We start from the raw sequence: 17,343 nt of genomic DNA, 5'->3' as shown, positions 1-17,343 counted from the left end.
ACAGGCTTTCAGGATTTGGTTTCTCCGTATGGGTCAGAACAAGCCAATTCGTGTGCCGGAAAAGCAGCAGCTTCCCAGCAGGCACCCAGGAGGTTTGTTAGGACCTGCACAGGGAACAGCAGCCAAGGTACAGCCATCTCCTGCTCTGACAGCCACTAAACACTCCTAAGACCTCCTCAATCCACAGCTTGAAATGGGATAAGCAGGATGAAAGAGGTTTTTCCTTGACCATCTCCAAGGTCACATCTTCTTCAGGCTGCGGCTGGTGAGTCCCTTTGGGAACAGCTGGTTTCCAGCTGCTGGAAATCAGAGTCACACCAGTCACTGCTTTGTTTTTTACCTAGAAAGAGTTCAAGGCCAGGTTGGACACAGGGGCTTGGAGCAAGCTGCTCCAGTGGAAGGTGTCCCTGCTTGTGGCAGGGGTTGGAGCTGGATGAGCTGTAAGGTCCCTTCCAACCCAAACCATTCCATGAAAGCCAGCCCACAATAGAGCCAATAATAATGGAAAATAACAGAGAGAACTAGAACTGTATTATTTTAAAATCTCTTTATTGTAAATAAATGCTGATGGGATATTTAGGCTCAAGTGCAGAGTTCACAACAAACAGCACAGGTTTACGTACACTGCATTTCTTTTAAACCTAAAAATCACATTAGGAAGCAGTAGTGCAGCCAGATTGCAAGAAGGCATGTAACATCGATCTTACCAAACACAGAGATGCATTTGCAAACAGTGTCCAGGGACAGAGCAGCAGCAGGAGAGGCAGAGGTGGCACCAGCAGCACCCTTAGAAGGAGGACAGGGTGAGGGTTTGGGATGTACCCATGGAGCTGGTGGTTCCTGGAAGCACTGACAGCAATGCTGCTGCTCCTAAGGCTTCCCCATCACCTGCTGCCAAGCTGGCAGCAAGGGGATGACTTACAGTGGTGGCAGCTCTAATGGTGCAGCCAGGGTATGCAAACTCAAGCTACCCGGGCTGGTTTGAAGCCTTTCTCCTTGCCTGATTTTCCCCATCACTGGTGGCAGAGATGGAACAGATTTTGACTGAGATCACTGCCCTCTAAAACAACCCATAATGCTGATGGAGCAGCCATTGGGCCCCTGGACCACAGCTCAGGGGAGCCACCACCACCCTCTGCTGCTAGAACCAGAGAGACAGAAAGTGAGGGAAACACAGAAAACTCCCACATCATGAAGCAATGCTCCTGAAGGAATCAAGCCCCCTTCCACACCTCCCAGTTCCTCACCTCTACCTGCCCAGCCCAACACACCAGTGCCAATACAACCGAGAGCACAAGCGGCTGCTGAGCCCCAGCTCAGCCCATTGTGCAATCGCTGTTTATCCTGGGGTGTTTGCATGCACGGTGCCAAGGAAATCAGGTGATTTCAAGGAAAAACCTGGCACAAGGACCTGTATGGGGCTGGGGAGATGTGTGGGGTCACTAGCATCATCCCAGCCCCACTGCCCCCAAAGGCTCAGCAGGACCTGGGACCATGTCAGGTATGATTCACCCATGTGGCAACAATGATGATCGTAAATCTGCCGCTGCGCTGCTCTGGACATGTGTATTTAGGCCTTTTGAAAGTTAAAATGCAGGAGGAAAAGGCTATGATTAGGCTTCGATTAAAGCAACAAGGCACAAACACTGCCATCTGCAGAGGTGGCTGAGAGGCTCCATCCCATGACCCAGCAGCCTACAACCAAAGCAAGGACCCACAACATGAATAAGGTGCCCACAGTCAGCGATAAAGACCCAGAGACCTGATTTTTAGCAGTGATTAATAATATTAATCACAACCAACATCATAGCAGCTGCCTTCATGAATCCTGGCAGGTAAAAATACGTATTTTGTCTCCTTACAGCCATTAACTACTCAATGATACAAAGAGAATTAACTCCGTCACAAGTTATTACTGCATATTGTGCATAAACATCCTACAGTACATTGCTGCTCCTTTTTACTCACAGAGCAGGAGATGCCTGGACAGGAGCAGCCAGCCCAATGTGGTTTGTGCGTTTAGAGCATCACTGGAGTGTGACAGCGAGTACCACCACGTAAGAGGCTGGAAATCTCTTCCCACAAGGAGTTTTGGCTCGTTTCTAAGCACTGTGACATTTAAAACCAAAGAACAGACTCTGCTCTTGCACAGCTAACCTGTGCCCCCGTGAGAACAGCTGAAGGAACAAAACTATTACAACTCAGTTTCTCACCCACTCGATTTCTTCCCTCTGTGGCACAATTGCTTTAGATCAACACATGCTGCTGCTCCTCAGAAATCCTAAGGGGTGAGGATTAACGCCTGGGCCTTTGCCATGCCCCTTCCTATCTCAGCTTTATCAACTCACAAGGCTGGAGTGTTTAAAACAACCCAGATTTGAGCTCAAAATCCCCAAGTAGATCTCAGGCTCCGGGGCTGCTGAGCTCCTCTGCAGTGCTCCTCAGGCACAGATCCCTGCTCTGGGTATGGCCAACATCTATTTCCTCATTTAAAATAAGCAACCTGGGTCCCAGAAGTTCCTCATATGGAGGCAACTTGAAACCTGGAGTCAACTTGAAACAGCAGGTCCAGAAAAGCCTCCTGTTTCGTACCTAAATGCCCCTTTCTTCAAGAAGGGGAGGAGTGGGACATAATGGAGTTTGGCGTAACACAAGTGACAGGACAAGAAAGAATGGTTTTAAACTGTCAGAGAGGAGATTTAGGTCAGAGATAAGGAAGAAGCTCTTCCCTGTGAGGGTGCTGAGGCGCTGGCCCAGGGTGCCCAGAGAAGCTGTGGCTGCCCCATCCCTGGCAGTGCTCAAGGCCAGGTTGGACACAGGGGCTTGGAGCAAGCTGCTCCAGTGGAAGGGGTCCCTGCCCGTGGCAGGGGTTGGAGCTGGAGGAGCTTTAAGGTCCCTCCCAACCCAAACCAGGCTGGGATTCTATGATTCTAAGTCAAAACTTGTGGAAGAAAACCCAGTTTGGGGTTTTGGTGGGGATTTAAGTAACACATGAGCTGCACCACAAGGCAGCTTACCCATCTATGCACTGAACACTAAAGCAGCTTAAACTCTATTAAAAGCAGCATTATACATCAGTATCATTCACAGCTTTTTCATAGGCAAGTTTAAAAACCTCGGTGATGGGCTTAAGTTCTGGTACATTAAAAAGACAACTGGTAAAAGATCTTGTGCTTCTAGCAAGCCCTGCACATGCGGCCCTGAGAGCAAAGTGATGCTCCCGTTTTCTCTTATCACAGATAAAAGTGTCCATAGAACACAGGAAAAATGAGAGGAGGAAGCTTAGATCTGGGTGCAAAGCTAAAGCAGGACTTGAGCTCAGCTTCAACAGCACTATGCTCTTTCCAGAGAGGGACAGGAGGTTTTATTCCCTTCTGCCCCTCACAGGATTTGCTGACTTAGCAAGCACTGTGTGTTTTATATGATGAGCAAAAGCCTTCCCAGAGCAAAGGAACCAGCTCGGATCCGGGGATTTAAATCAGGAGTCCTGAAAACTAAGCTGAGCAATGCCTGGAGCTCTGGGGATGGTTAAACACCACAATTACTGCATTTGACATTAGAAATGGTAACAGCGAAATAAGAACTTGGGGATTTGGTCTGATAACACCAAAGAACAGCTGCTTCGGTGAGTAGGAGTATGACCATTTTGTCCTGCATACGCTGCAGTTAGTTTCACTATCTAACCAGAAGAACATGGGACCCCAGGAAGCCCAGGGACAGGTTAGCTCACATTCTCCTCCAATCTCATGGACAGACATTGCAGCATTCAGAAAGAAAAGACACAGAGAGGCTCTAAAAACACATCAGAGGAGAGGGTGGGCCGAAGCGGCAGCAGCTCACTGTGCTCCAGGGATGCTCAGGTCCAGCTGCAGGGCTCTTCTCAGCCACGGAAATCCCAGATGAAAGCCAAACCTCTACACCGTTAAACTGGCCATCCTCTACAAAGGAGAGAGAAATAGGACAGGTTAGACCAAGGCTAAGCCAAGAGATGTAAAGCAGGGACAGCAGAGCTCAGCTTAGCGCTGGGGATGGACAGAGATACTTCGCAGTGGATCCACCAGCTCCATGTAATCACTCTGCATCATTCCAGCATCCATATAATCATTCTGTATGACAGAGACCATCCGAGGATTTTCTTCTTTACTTCTACCCCAGCAAATAACGAGTTGCTTCACACTCTGCATCATCTTTTAACCTCTTGCAAAGCTCTGTGAGAAGGGCTTCCCACCCTGGGACCATGCAAGCTCAGCTTTTCTGGAGGCAATAATGAAGCAGGCTGGTTACTGAGGGTCATTCACTTTTATTTCTCTTCTCCATAGGAAAATACACTTCCAGAACAAAGAAACATTACAGGAACCATTTCACGTATTAACCACAATAAGTACTTCTAGTTTTGATAAAACTCCTACTGCTTCAGTGAGGGTCCAACAGACACCAGGAACACACTCAGGTCAGTACAAGTGAACTCTATTCTACACAAATCACATAAGTTAAAACCCATTAACCAGGATTTCCTACAGCTGCTGTTCATGCAATGTCTCAGAGCACAGAAAAGGCTCCTTTTGTGCCATGCCCAGCGCCTGGCCTGCTCAGCTGCAGCACTCACACTGCAAACCAACATGTGAATCAATAGGTGCAAGTTGTCTTTGTTACCGCACCAGCACTGGTTTGCCATTAAAAGAACCAGTGGCACAGCTCTGGAGCCAGTTTGCTGACAACCAACACTTGAAATCCAACAGTCAGGAAATCCAGACCCTGCATATGTTCTATGTGCAATTAAAAACCAAAGCAAAGTAAAATTAAAACAGTTTTCCCAACAAGAACACTTAAAGAGTAACCATCATCAGGGCTAATGCATAAGAGCTGCTCACACGCTACCTTCTCAAGCAAAACAGCAGTACTAGGAAGGAAGGAAGTTTGTATTGGAACTGAGGAAGCTGGACCAAGTTACTGTCATTTATCTGCATCCCCTCCTAGGAAATCTGTGTTATTTGTTTAAATATAGGGGGAAAGAAGCACTCACAGTACATACATTCATTTTCTAACCACACAGCCCAGAGCAAATGCAAATCCAAAGGGGCAAGGCTTTGATTTTTAGCCTAGGGATAATATTCCTCTGATTGAATTTTAAATTAATATTAGTATAGGAATAATTTATCAGATTTAGAACCTGAGCTGGGGAGCTTGTGCTTTCTCCTTTTCCCCCCTCATCATCATTAAGGCCTCTGAAAAACAGGGAGATAGGCAGCTTTAAGAGAAACAGGCCCTTTTGGCATCACTACTGGCTGGACCATTCCCAAGTCACCATCGCAGCTTGGGAGATGCTCTGCAGCAGGATCTGAGCCTGATGCTTTGTGCGCTTCCACAGCTTTGGCAGGTCAGTAAGAACACTCTGCAGCATTATTCAAAATGCTATCCCAAACTAGCAAATAGGAGACAGAGGCATGTCACTTTGGGATCAATTCCATACCTTCGTGTCCCATGACATCGCGGTGATAGAGAAAGAGCAGCTGTACTGACAGAATGGTTGGAAGAGCTTCACTCAAGGACAAAGTGCAACTGAAGTCGAAAACTGCACATTCAAATGGCCAAATACATTCAAGGGGGAGTTTCTCAGGCCTGGAGGAACATTACCTGAGCAGAGGCAGGAGCTACACCTCCCTTCCCTGAAAGGGATGAGCTGCATCCTACGGCAGCAAGGGGACCACCCTGCCACAGAGGAAACGGGAGCTCACCACCCAAACCTGAACCCTCCTTCAACACTTCGCATCTGGAAACTGAACCAGCTCCTGCTTTACTTCCTTTGCACATAACCCAGCTCTCTGACACCAGAGCACCAGGAGCAAGAGGATTTGCTCAAAGGCAGAGGCAAGGAGGGAGCAGAGCCTTGCTGAGAGCAAGAGCAGGTCAGCAACAATCCCAGCAGCCCACGTGCATGAACCCCCCAGGGACACAGCTTGTGCCATCTGAGCCCACCCTTAGGCACCACCACCCTTGGGTGCTCTCCAGCACAGCCTGCTGCTCCCAGAGAGGGACATCACTGTTACCCCAAAGATGGGGGATGCAGCCGGCTACTGTGGGTCACCCCAGTGCATGGGGACGAGCATGGTTCAGCACAGAGGATGCACCATGAGTGCTGCCAAGAGCCATCCCACAGCCCCATGCAGGGACCTGCTGTGCAATAATGCAGCCAGGTCCCCAGACAGAGCACCTAAACGGCAAAACCACCCTTCACAAGACAAAGCCCATCAGCATCGTGTGTACTGCAGGAGGAGAAACACCCGAGAAGCCAAGCGCAGGGTTGCAGCAGGGTCTGCCCCAGGCACCAGCAGAGCAGGGCTGGTGGGAGCACAGCGAAGCGAGGGCATCTCCAGCCTTTCTGCACAGGGCAGTAGCCGTGGTCTCATCCGAGCCCCTTACTCAGAGGTTGAGGGGGAAGCCAAGGGTTCGTGGGTGATGCTGGCTGCAGGCTCCCTAAAGACAGGGGGACAGACAAGGACATGTTCTCCCCTTAGGGTGGGAGAGAGTCCCACTCCCTTTGACCCCAAGTCAAGGGGCCTCAAAAGGGACGGGGTGGTGAGGACTCAGTGACAACAGGCACCCACACAGGAAGGTTTATCCACCCAGCTACTTGCCAAGCGCATGCTTAACCCCTCCAGCTCCCTCAAGCCATGGGGAACTGGGGCTGAGCAGCACCAATCCCATTCAGGTCACAATCCAACGACTCCTGCAAAATCCCTGCCATCCATCCATCACCAGATGGAAAAGAGACATATGTGGGAGCCAGCACTGCTCAAGGACAGGCTACATGGCTCCACCCGGCAGTGCCAGTGCAGCCATTCCACATCCTGGTCCAGGGATGAAGCAAGCTCAGGGTGAAACACACTTGTATGGGCAGCCAACAGAAGCACATTCACCAGTAAAACCAGTTGGAGCCCCTGGATTAGTGGGCTCAACCTGGTAACTTACTTCTCCCCCACTGAGGTTCCCCTTAATGACAGGTCCTTAAATGACACAGGAAAAGACTTCCTTCTGCTCCATGCATCTGTCTTTCCCCAAAGTAGATTCCATGCAATAGTAATCGAGAGAAGTCCTACTTACTAAACCAAAAGAGAGTACATACAAGCTGCTTTCAGTGGTACTCACAGGCAAGCAATTCCCCCTTGAGGCTGCAAAGGAAAAAAGAAACAGCACAGGATAGCTCATAGTGCATTTTAAAGGAGATGTTGAAATAAATAGGAAAAGCAGCAAAGCAAATGAGGAAAGAAGTGAAGCAACCCCAAAGATGCCATGTTAGGGAGCTGGGGGGGCTTGTATCACAGAGGAGCTGATACAAGGCACGGACAGTGCTGCGGTGCCTGGCCACCTCCTCCCTCCACTGCTGCTCATCCCAAGGGCTCCATTCAGGCAAAAGGTCCTGGGACAGGACAATTCCCTACCACACACCCAGCCCAGAACCCAGGGCTTACTAAATGCTCCTTCATCACTACAATGAGGAAGGGTACAACTGCAAACAGGGGTGGGGATCCCTGTCCTGGGGCACCCACCTCAGGCCATCGAGGTCCTCTCCAGCTGAGACATCACCCAGAGCTGCTGTGGCTCAAACCCACCCCAATGCAAAGCCCTGGCTGGTTCAGGCCACCAGAGCCCTGGGATTTTGGGGATGCCTGAGCCTCATGCTCTAAACCAAGTATGGAAACACCAACAATGTCCACCCATGCTGCATCACCCCTTCCTTTACTCTCTGGCCACTTACTCTGAGGGAAGGGGGGGAAGCTGAGCTCACTAATAGCTGGGGAACATTAACCTCTAAAGCATCCAAGATTAAACAGTTTTGGTAATGGCTGTCTCTGCACATTACAACACACATGTAACGTGCACATTACAACATAGGTTCTTTCCAACTCTAACTTCTATGACTCTGTAGGACCCAGCCAAGATCTCCTCAAAGCCCCCTCCAAACCTCTTTGCCTGCACTCTCCCAGGCACACACCTCAATTTAACACCTCATTTAACAGCAAAACAAGTTTACATGAGCAAAGAAACAAATGGGGCTTTGCGTCCAACGCTGATGAGGACCTTGATGCCTTTTTAGGCCAGATAAACACCAAGCACCCAAAGCTGCTTTATCCTGGGCACCCAAAGAGCCCAAACTTTGTCCAACAAGCTGCTGACGTCAGGATCTGCAGGAAAACAGGCACTGACAAAGTCATGATGCAAGTATTTCCTACCAGGGACTGGAGCAACACTTCGCTGCAGCATCTCATTTAGACAAAGAGGACATTTGTAACTCCTTCCAATTGGGTTTTTGCCAGAAAGCATCACCCAGAATCAACCACCCTGCCAAAACCCTACTGCACTGATGTAAACTCACCTGCACAGAGCCTGGTGATCATAGAATGGCTTGGGTTGGAAGTGACCACAAAGCTCATCCAGTTCCAACCCCCTGCCACAGGCAAGGGCACCTTCCACTAAATCAGGCTGCTCCAAGGCGCAACCAACCTGGTCCTGAAAGCCTTTGGCACCACAATTCTAGTTTAATGGGGTGGCTTTGGGGTTTACGAGTGTCTAATCCAGGAGGATTCTTACACCGAAACAAAGACCCTGGGAAAGGGCTGTGTTCCAGCCAGCACCACTGATAGCTGCGGGTGATGGTGGGGAAGGGAAACACAGAGAAGGTACCACCTGGACCTCAACTTGCAGCTGCTGCTGGTCGGCCCCATCTCGAGCTTCCAAGGATGGGAAAGGCCCCACGAGGTCGAGAGGTTTGCTCCCAACGCTGTAATGCCGCGGGCGCTTTACCGTGTCCGCGCTGGCCCGCGGCGTAAAGCTGTTCCTTCTCATCCTTACGGGGCTTTGGCCGGCGGGAAGCTTGTTCTGATCCCAGTGGAGGGAATCACAAGGAATGAAAAGGGGAACCACAGTTTACAAACGCGTCCACACCGGCACACACCTCCCCATGGCTTCCCCTGCTGAGCACCAGCAGTGGGAAATACCCCACTCTCTTGGCTGAACTGCCTCGGAGGCCACTGAAAGGTCTATTTCTGAGCAGTTTTACTTCCCTTTGGGATTTTTTTTGCTTAGTTCAGGCTTTGTTCAGGGAGGGGTTTTTTGGTTCATTTTGGGGTTTATTTTCCTTTTCTCCCCACAATCAATTTAGGGGGGAAAAAGCATAATTAGAAATCGAAAAACTTTCCATTCTTTGTGTTTCTTCTCCCCCAAAGCAGCCACATTGCCCGAGTAAAGCCAAGAACAACAGAAACAGCCTCCCACTTCTCCGAGCAAGCAATGATTTCAACACAGGCATCACACAGAGGTTGCAAAGTGATAAATGACTGACTGGAAACCACCAGTGTGGGACCGGGCACAAAAACCTTGCTGAATGTCCTCAGTTTAGCATTTTGTAATCAGCTGGATTTAGCTCCACAAACCCTCCAGCCACAGATGCAGGTTCCTAGCCTCTTCTCTCCTCGTTTATGGTCCCTTGGCATAGGGGATTTTATGTTGGGACACAAAAACCAACCAGATCCCAGGCAATCAAGCAATAGCTCGCTATAAAGCACAACAAGAGGCAGCTAAAAAGCCTAAATACACCAAAAGAACTTAAGATGTGATGCACTTGGACTTCCTGTGAGCTAGCACAGCAGAGAGCTGGTTTATGCTCTTTAACTGGGGGAGCTAATTACAGGCAATCACTACACACCATACCCTGATGGATCAATCCCTCTGCAAAAGCAAGCACCTACAGTAACAGCAGCTTCCACAGACTCAGCACACAGTTACGTGGTGCATCCACAAGGTGGATGCCTGAGCAGTTATTGAAGCAAAGGGAGACAGGAGTTCATAAATAAAGCCAAAGCCTGACGTGTTTCCACTGCTGCTCTAAGAGGATTCACAGTGCAAAGGAAATAAATTGGACCCATCTCCTTCTGCCTCCAATACATACAAAGTTTAGGAGCACCACAGTCTTGCTTTGCCCCAAACACTTGTCTCTGCTGATTTCTTGTGTTTTACAAGGGGAAAACCTCTGTTCCTGCCCCACAGCAGCCAGCCTGGCCCCGCAAGGGCTGTGAGAGCCATCAAGAACCACCCCTAGAACTCAGCCTTACCCCAGTGGCAGCTTTACAAAGAGAAAAGCTCATCAAGACAGTGAAGGAAAAATAAATCACTTCAAGACAGTTGGCAACTCTTTCTGAAGTTATCACCATTAACAGAAACAAGCAACAACAACTTCATTAACCGAGAAGACCAGGAACTTCAAAATCTCTCTTCTAAACTTGCCCATTCTGCTTCCTGCGATAGCTCTGAAAGCAGCTCTCCCTGGCCTGGGAAACAAACTAATTCCACCCCCTATTAATTCTGCTTTTGGGGGGATTCTTTCTGAAGCAAGCCTTTGTGCTCACTGAGAGCAACCAGCCACTTCCAGCAGGTACTGAGGAGCGTTTCAGTGTCCTTACTTGGTTTTGGAATGGGATGAAGGCTGAGCTGTGCAGCAAGAACTTACTGAGTTCAGACAGGGTTTGTCACGGTGGGTGTTCACTGCTTCCACGTTCAGGGTGATCGTCTCCACTTTACAACCTTTACCACAAGAGAACTTAATATGAGGAAGGGTAACTTAGGAAATAAACATCTCTTATTTTCATATTGGAAACAGCACGGAAAGTGAGCAGCAATAAATAGGTTCCAGTTTCTAAGACAGCTCAAACAAACAGGATTTTACACTTGAACTACATTCTGGCTTTGACCTTCACTGTTCAGCCTTGTTATGGGGTCTATAGGTCCATCCAAAAAAAAGCCATTTTTGACTGACTGCACCCCAAACTGGAGGCACAAACAGCCTCACCAATGGGTGAAGCCCAGAGGTAATTATCACTTGTTTAGGAGATGGAAACACCCTGGCACCCACATATCTCCTCTCCCACTGCTCCCTCCAAACTCTCCCACAATCGAAAACCTTTGCATATATTAAATACACTACCAGAAGCTTTTACAGCTCAGCTGGTTGCTGCCAGACAAGAACACAAACCTGCTCATCAGATTCCCTGCCCATGGCAGGGGGTTGGAAGTAGATGATCTTAAGGTCCTTCCCAACCCAAACCACCCTATGATTCACACACACATACACACTAGGGGAAGAAAAGACATTATTTACCGTATGCCACAGGTGTGAGCTTCAGGATGGTATGGAGAGGGCATCGCAGGTAGGGCAGCTCATCTAGGACAGAGGCAGGCATTATGGGGTATTATGGGGTGCTTCCCACATCAGCCACCCCGCTCTGCCCAGGCTTTGGATGGGAACACTTCACATAGCAAATACTGGATGCAGCAGCAGGATGGGACCAAACCCACCATTCCCAACACATGGGGCTAACCAGAGGAAGCCTCTCCAGCTGCACACAGGTAGGAAAACACCTCAGCAACAGCTGCCATGGACCCATGAGAGTTCTACTTAGAGTTAGTAAACTTGACTAAAGGCTTTACTAATCTCCAGTGCCACTCGTTGGAGCATCATAAAGGAGCTTGCACTGGAACTAGCTTCCAGGTGAGTATGATACACAAAGGATCAGCATCAATCAGCAATGCAGCACAACTGCCAACCCTTTGGGTTCCCCATGCACCACAAAACTTCCCCTTTACATTAAAATAAAGTCCCCTATAGAACACATAAGTGAAACAGCAGCTGAGCAGAGAGCCAGCAGTGCGCTCTTCTGCACTTCACATAGGGAGAGCTTCTTACTCCCTGCCCCACTGAACTGCAATGGTTAAAGTCTGTGAGCAATGTTTGCTTTGCTTTTTTAGGCACCTCTTGCCTTGTGAGAAATCAAAACAGCAATTACAAGCCACCCTCCCCGACGCCCTGCAAAGGAAGCAGCAGAGAAGCCAGCCCCTTCCACCGCTCGCTTATTTTTGTACCTGCACTCTTGTCAAGAAAATAAGCCAACAGGCACCTCATAACCGCCTGGTGGGAGATGACGAGGACGTTGCCTTGTCTTTCCAGCTCCATAATTACCGGCTCCAGGCGCTGGACCAAGTCCTGGTAGGACTGGAAAACAAAATGGGAATTTTTCAAGGCGTTTGGTAAACAGAGGTTTAAAGCAGCAGCAGCAATTTTAGCAGCTTCACCTTCAGGAAATCATCAATTTAAGAATCAAAATGCAGACGTTTAGGGATGACCTGGTGAATACAGGGAGAGAAAACGGCAAACAGCAAAAGGTGAAACTTAAGGTCAGCGTACCGCAGATTACAGGAGGGTTTGGATTACCGGTAACTCTTCAGGAGTGCAATAAGAAAAACATAAAATAGTCAATTATACGGTGAAGGTTGTGAAGTAAACCCAGAAATGGCTTCACACCACGCCCACATTCATCTCCTTTCCATTTTCCACGGTGAAAATTCAGGCTTTGGCCACATGAGTGGGATGCAGAAGCCCCTCAGTGTCCAAGGGGAGCATCAAGGGACTCGGGAAGTGGCCCAATTCATTGACTGAAAGGCATCATCTGCACACCATGATAAAGGAAATCAATGAACCTTCTCTCTAAAAGAGAATTAGGGATCCTGATGTTTTCAGTTTCTCACACAAATATTGGCAGAAAAAGGGAAAATTAGGTCAAGTCCTTCAATTCTACACATATCTCTTTGGTTTACATATACTGGGTCATTGTTATTCTCTAAGGGTCTTCACCTCGCCTCCAGGATAGCGATAAAGGTATTTCTCCTGATCTCTCAATGCAAACTCATCTGGATACTTGACTTCAATTTCTCCATAGGTCATTTCTTCACAGACCCCCTGGGGAAAGAGCAGCTTGTTACAACCCACCCCATTTCAACAGAGGAGATGCAACAAAGAGAAAAGAAAAGGCAACTGGCTGAGATGAGCAACTCCTTTATGTGATGAAAATGACAGACAGTAGATCTACCATGGCCACACCAATGGCCTTCCAATATCTAAAGGAGCCAAAAAAAGCTGGAGAGGGGCTTCGGATAAGGGCCTGTAGGGACAGGCCAAGGGGAATGGCTTTAACCTGCCCGAGGGGAGACTGAGATGAGCTCTTAGGCAGAAGCTCTTCCCTGTGAGGGTGCTGAGGCGCTGGCACAGGGTGCCCAGAGAAGCTGTGGCTGCCCCATCCCTGGCAGTGCTCAAGGCCAGGTTGGACACAGGGGCTTGGAGCAAGCTGCTCTAGTGGAAGGGATCCGTGCCCGTGGCAGGGGGGTGAAACTGTATGAGCTTTAAGCTCCCTTCCAACACACACTCTGTGCTTCTACGATTTATGATGGCTGCAGTACATTACACATGGACATAGTTAGAAATGAACCAGAAATGGTCATTTTATCATTAATAAATTTGGTTTTAAGCATTATTTTCCATCTAGAAACTCTAAAGGCTTCAATCAGCATTTCACTCACAGCATCAATCTCGTTGAGAATCTTCCACTGCTCGTACATGACCCCCAGGGACTCGGCTGTCTGGATCGTCCTTTTCAGCTGGCTCGTCCACACCTTCAGGTCAACGATTTCCTGCTCTTCAATGAACTTCTTCAGTGCCTGAGCAAACTGGAGAAAACACCAGAGGAGGTTAGGAGGGAGCAGGAGCTGCTGCCACTCTTCAGAGCATCATTGCAAGGGCTGTGGCTGTTGCAGCAAGATCCATCTGCGGGGCTGCCCCTCGCAGGAGTCGGATGCAGAGCCCGGCTCTGGTCACACAACACATACAGCAACCCGGGTGCTGCCAAACACTTACCTGCTTCCCACGTGGTGACAGACCAGAATCCCCACCAATCTTGCCAACAAGATTATATTCACTCTCACCATGTCGGCAAAGGTAGATGGTACGCGGCTGGACATGAATGTTCATTAGGTAATAGACGATTTTACTCTGGATGTAATCTTGGACTCTGTTTACTAGGAACCGCTGTCCCACATTGATCACTTTAATGAAGGAAAGATCTCTGGAGTCAACATAAGATAAGAACACCCACACGACTGGTTTTAAATACGAAGCACGTGCATCTGCGGGTGTAATCTAGCTATTAATCCTCTAGTAAAGGCACCAGCACTACCACTGGGTCACTCCAGCAGACAGAAGAGACACTGAACTGCTTACACAAGGAGCTGCATTACACTGCAGTACACTAGAGAAAAACCCTTTCAAATCACTTGGGAACCACCTTCATACAGGCACTTTGGGAGAGCAGAGGCTCCAGCAGACACATTATAGCATCCGGAGCCAGCGAACAGCAGCGACAAAGCAAAGCAGCTCATGTGTGCATGAATAAAACGCACCCCAGGGCTTTGCTTACTTGTCATAGGCATCAGGATCCAGAGGCTGGTAAGTGACCTTGTAGCACTCTATCCTCTTCAGGAAATCATCCATCACGTTCTCCCTGTTTCTCTCTGGGTAGTCAGGGCTGGAAACCTTCACCTCCTGGTAAGAGACAGCACCGCCTTGTGAGAGTTAAGCAAACTCACCCGGGGAATAAAGGCAAGGCTGAATAACATTATTCTTCCCCTTGGAAACAAATGGGCATTGTTTAACCCTGCCCTGTGGAAAAAACCTGCTCCTGGAGAGGAAACAAAGGGCAACTCTGAAGGCGCTGTGGTGCTTGGCCCTGTGACAGACACAGCTGCCTTGCTGCTCGCCTCCCCTCGACAAGAAAGCACACTTCAAGGTCAAACGTTTCTCAGCTTCATTTGATCTCCACCTTCTCACATAGCCTAACTGCATCTTTAGCTTTTCTAAAGCTGCAAACCTTCTGGCTGCTTATTTAGGTGAAATGTAAGAGCAAGGCATCTGCAGATGCTGCTGTAAGCTATTGTGGCTGGTGACCTTGTGCTGAGCACCCTCAGAAGGCACAGGCAGCCAAGCTTGGTAAATGCAGCACGCACCAGGATATTGGCAGCAATGACTTCTGGATCGTCACAGACGGACTCCACAAAAAACACCTACAAAGAAGGCAAAGAAGCGTATTTCAGAGAGTCAAGAACTCTACCCTGGATCAAAACTCAAGCACCCCTGCCCCAGGGAGCAGTAATGCCCCTCGGTGCAGCAACTACAAACTAAACACGGGAGCACCGCTACCTTGAAAGCATTTTCTTTAGCAAAACTTAGTATCAGGTCCCGTCTTTCTCGAGTTGTGTTGGTCGCATCAAACACCTACCAGAAAATGAGTAAGCAGCAATGAGCAACTTCATCCAAGGCGTTTAAACCAGCCCCAAAACACTGGGGGTAACAACAGGGTCCCCAAACAACCTGGGCAGCTTTAAACCACCCAAACGTAAACCCATACTCCATGCAGAAAAGTCTTACAGCTATTTGCCCACACTCCTCCAAGAGATATGCCTTCACGTCTTGTAGAGCCACCAAGGCACATCGTCTGCAGGAGAGAAAGAAGCACTCTCAGAGCTGATGGAAAGCATTCAAACAGCAAAGCTTCTGAACCACTGGGAGAGGTTTAAATACCTTCTCCCTCTCCCATGGAGCACCCACCCCTGCATCTTCCTAAGAACCCCAGTGAGCATAAGGCACCTCTGCCTAAAACCTGCTTGCAGCAGGATCCCTGCATGGGCTGTTCTCCATCCTCCCCTGGTTTCCATCAGTGTTAATTAGTGCTCCTGAAACACAGAGCCTGCCAAGACCTGAGACTAACCAGACCACCATGGAACAGTTCTGCCCCTTGATGCCAACTTACTTGCGGATTTCCATGGCTTCTTTGTTATCGTGCCTGAAGAAGTCATAGGACTTGTAAGACTTCACCGCTTCCCGGCGATACACTCCTAAGTTAAACACTTCACACACAAAAAGACAAGCACGTGAGACTGACAGCACTGCACAGGCAGATCTCACAGTGCTTTCTGCACAGGGCAGAACCAGGCCCGCACCAGGGCAGTTCCAGCACACACCTTTGGTGGGCACCCCGATCCAGTTGAGGTAGCGGGTGAGCTTCTTGGACACATAGGTCTTGCCGCGTGCAGGCAGGCCGATCATCACGATCAGCGTCGGGGAGTTGGTCATGTAGGAAGCCCATGCTGCAAACCCAAAACCAACCCAGGAGCATCAGCAGCATCGCAGAGTATCCGAGAGCAAGAACCAAGCCCCAACCCAAAGCCATACAGAGCTGCCCGTCTTGTGCCAGTATTTAAAGGGAGGCTACAAAGACCACAAGCATCCCCAGCATAAGAAGGACATGGAGCTGTTGTCAGGCTTTAACCTGCCAGGGGGAAACTGAGATGAGCTCTCAGGCAGAAGCTCTTCCCTGTGAGGGTGCTGAGAAGCTGTGGCTGCCCCATCCCTGGCAGTGTTCAAGGCCAGGTTGGACACAGGGGCTTGGAGCAAGCTGCTCCAGTGGAAGGGGTCCCTGCCCGTGGCAGGGGTTGGAGCTGGATGAGCTTTAAGGTCCCTTCCCTTCCTACACAAATCATTCCATGACTCCAGGGAGATGGAGACTCCCTTTTGCAAAGAATCATATGAGAAAAACAAGGGGCAATGGGTACAAGTTACCCATGGGAGAAGAGAAAAATTTTGCCCAACGAGAACAACATAACCGCTTCAGGAAAGTGTTGGACTCCCCATTGCTGGACATCGTTAAGATTTGGCTGGACAGGGTGCTGGCACCTTCGGTCTAGGTCATGCTTTGCCTAGGAAGATTGGACCAGATGATCATAAAGCCCTTCCCACCCCGGGGATTCTAAGATTCCCTATCTCCCGGATGATCAGACCCCCGCCGTGCATCTCCTAAAGGGCTCCCTGGTGTCCTCACCGCTCATTAACCACTCTGCGGTCTCCCGGGTGTCAGCTAATGAGCTGCATAAGCGCCGGCGCACCCGCTGCGCTAATGGGACTAATACCAACCTTTAGTCTTAAAGCTGTTTACCGACCGGGCAGCAGCCGCCAAGGGCAAACGCGGCTTTAAGTAAAACACTCACGTTCTGGCAGAAAAGAGCCCGAGTCCAGGAGCTGGGAGCGGAGGAGCACCGGGAGGCAGGGAAAGAAGGACGGGGATAAGCAGCGCCGAGCACCCTCGGGAGGGCACCGGCAGGACACCGGGCACCGGCTGCGCGCCCGCGGACAGAGGGAAAACGCGCGCGGTTTTAAGCGCTATCCTTAAATGATATAGACAAGGTTTGAACCCTTAAAGAACGGCAGCGCGCAGGCCCCACTCCCGCCCGGGGTCACTCACAGCATTGCTTCTCTCCGCCGCGCAGAGCCCCGGGCCTGCCCCGCGGGCCGCCGCCGTGCCGCGCCGCGGCCATGGCTCCGCGCCGGCGCGCCAGAAATGCAAATCATATGCAAATCTCTACGTCACAAGCTCGGGCGTGCCCTGCTACGCCAACACCGCCCTCTCCCTC

General features: G+C 49.7%; 1 protein-coding gene across 4 annotated transcripts; it reads right to left on the bottom strand.

The window, feature by feature from the left end:
- Positions 1–575: 575 nt before the first annotated feature.
- PFKFB2 (6-phosphofructo-2-kinase/fructose-2,6-biphosphatase 2) lies at positions 576–17,253 on the bottom strand. 4 transcript variants are annotated; one of them, XM_080633189.1, is made up of 15 exons: positions 17,175–17,253; positions 15,898–16,023; positions 15,687–15,783; positions 15,305–15,371; positions 15,077–15,151; positions 14,884–14,940; positions 14,298–14,422; positions 13,739–13,946; positions 13,405–13,551; positions 12,683–12,787; positions 11,914–12,043; positions 11,153–11,215; positions 10,505–10,578; positions 8,692–8,877; positions 576–3,938 (listed from the first exon to the last, which is right to left on the bottom strand). In XM_080633189.1, exons 1-15 carry the CDS (start codon positions 17,245–17,247, stop codon positions 3,915–3,917), a joined length of 1,557 nt encoding a protein of 518 aa, XP_080489315.1. In that variant the 5' UTR covers positions 17,248–17,253; the 3' UTR covers positions 576–3,914. The 4 variants fall into 4 exon arrangements, with proteins under 4 accessions (XP_080489315.1, XP_080489318.1, XP_080489316.1 ...); XM_080633192.1 differs by lacking the exon at positions 8,692–8,877; XM_080633190.1 differs by lacking the exon at positions 12,683–12,787.
- Positions 17,254–17,343: the final 90 nt, after the last annotated feature.

The sequence above is a fragment of the Psittacula echo genome, assembly GCF_963264785.1.
Source record: "Psittacula echo genome assembly, chromosome: 22".
Lineage (NCBI taxonomy): Eukaryota > Metazoa > Chordata > Aves > Psittaciformes > Psittacidae > Psittacula > Psittacula echo.
Note: the sequence above shows the minus strand (reverse complement) of the source record. Positions and strands in the feature narration are given on the sequence as shown.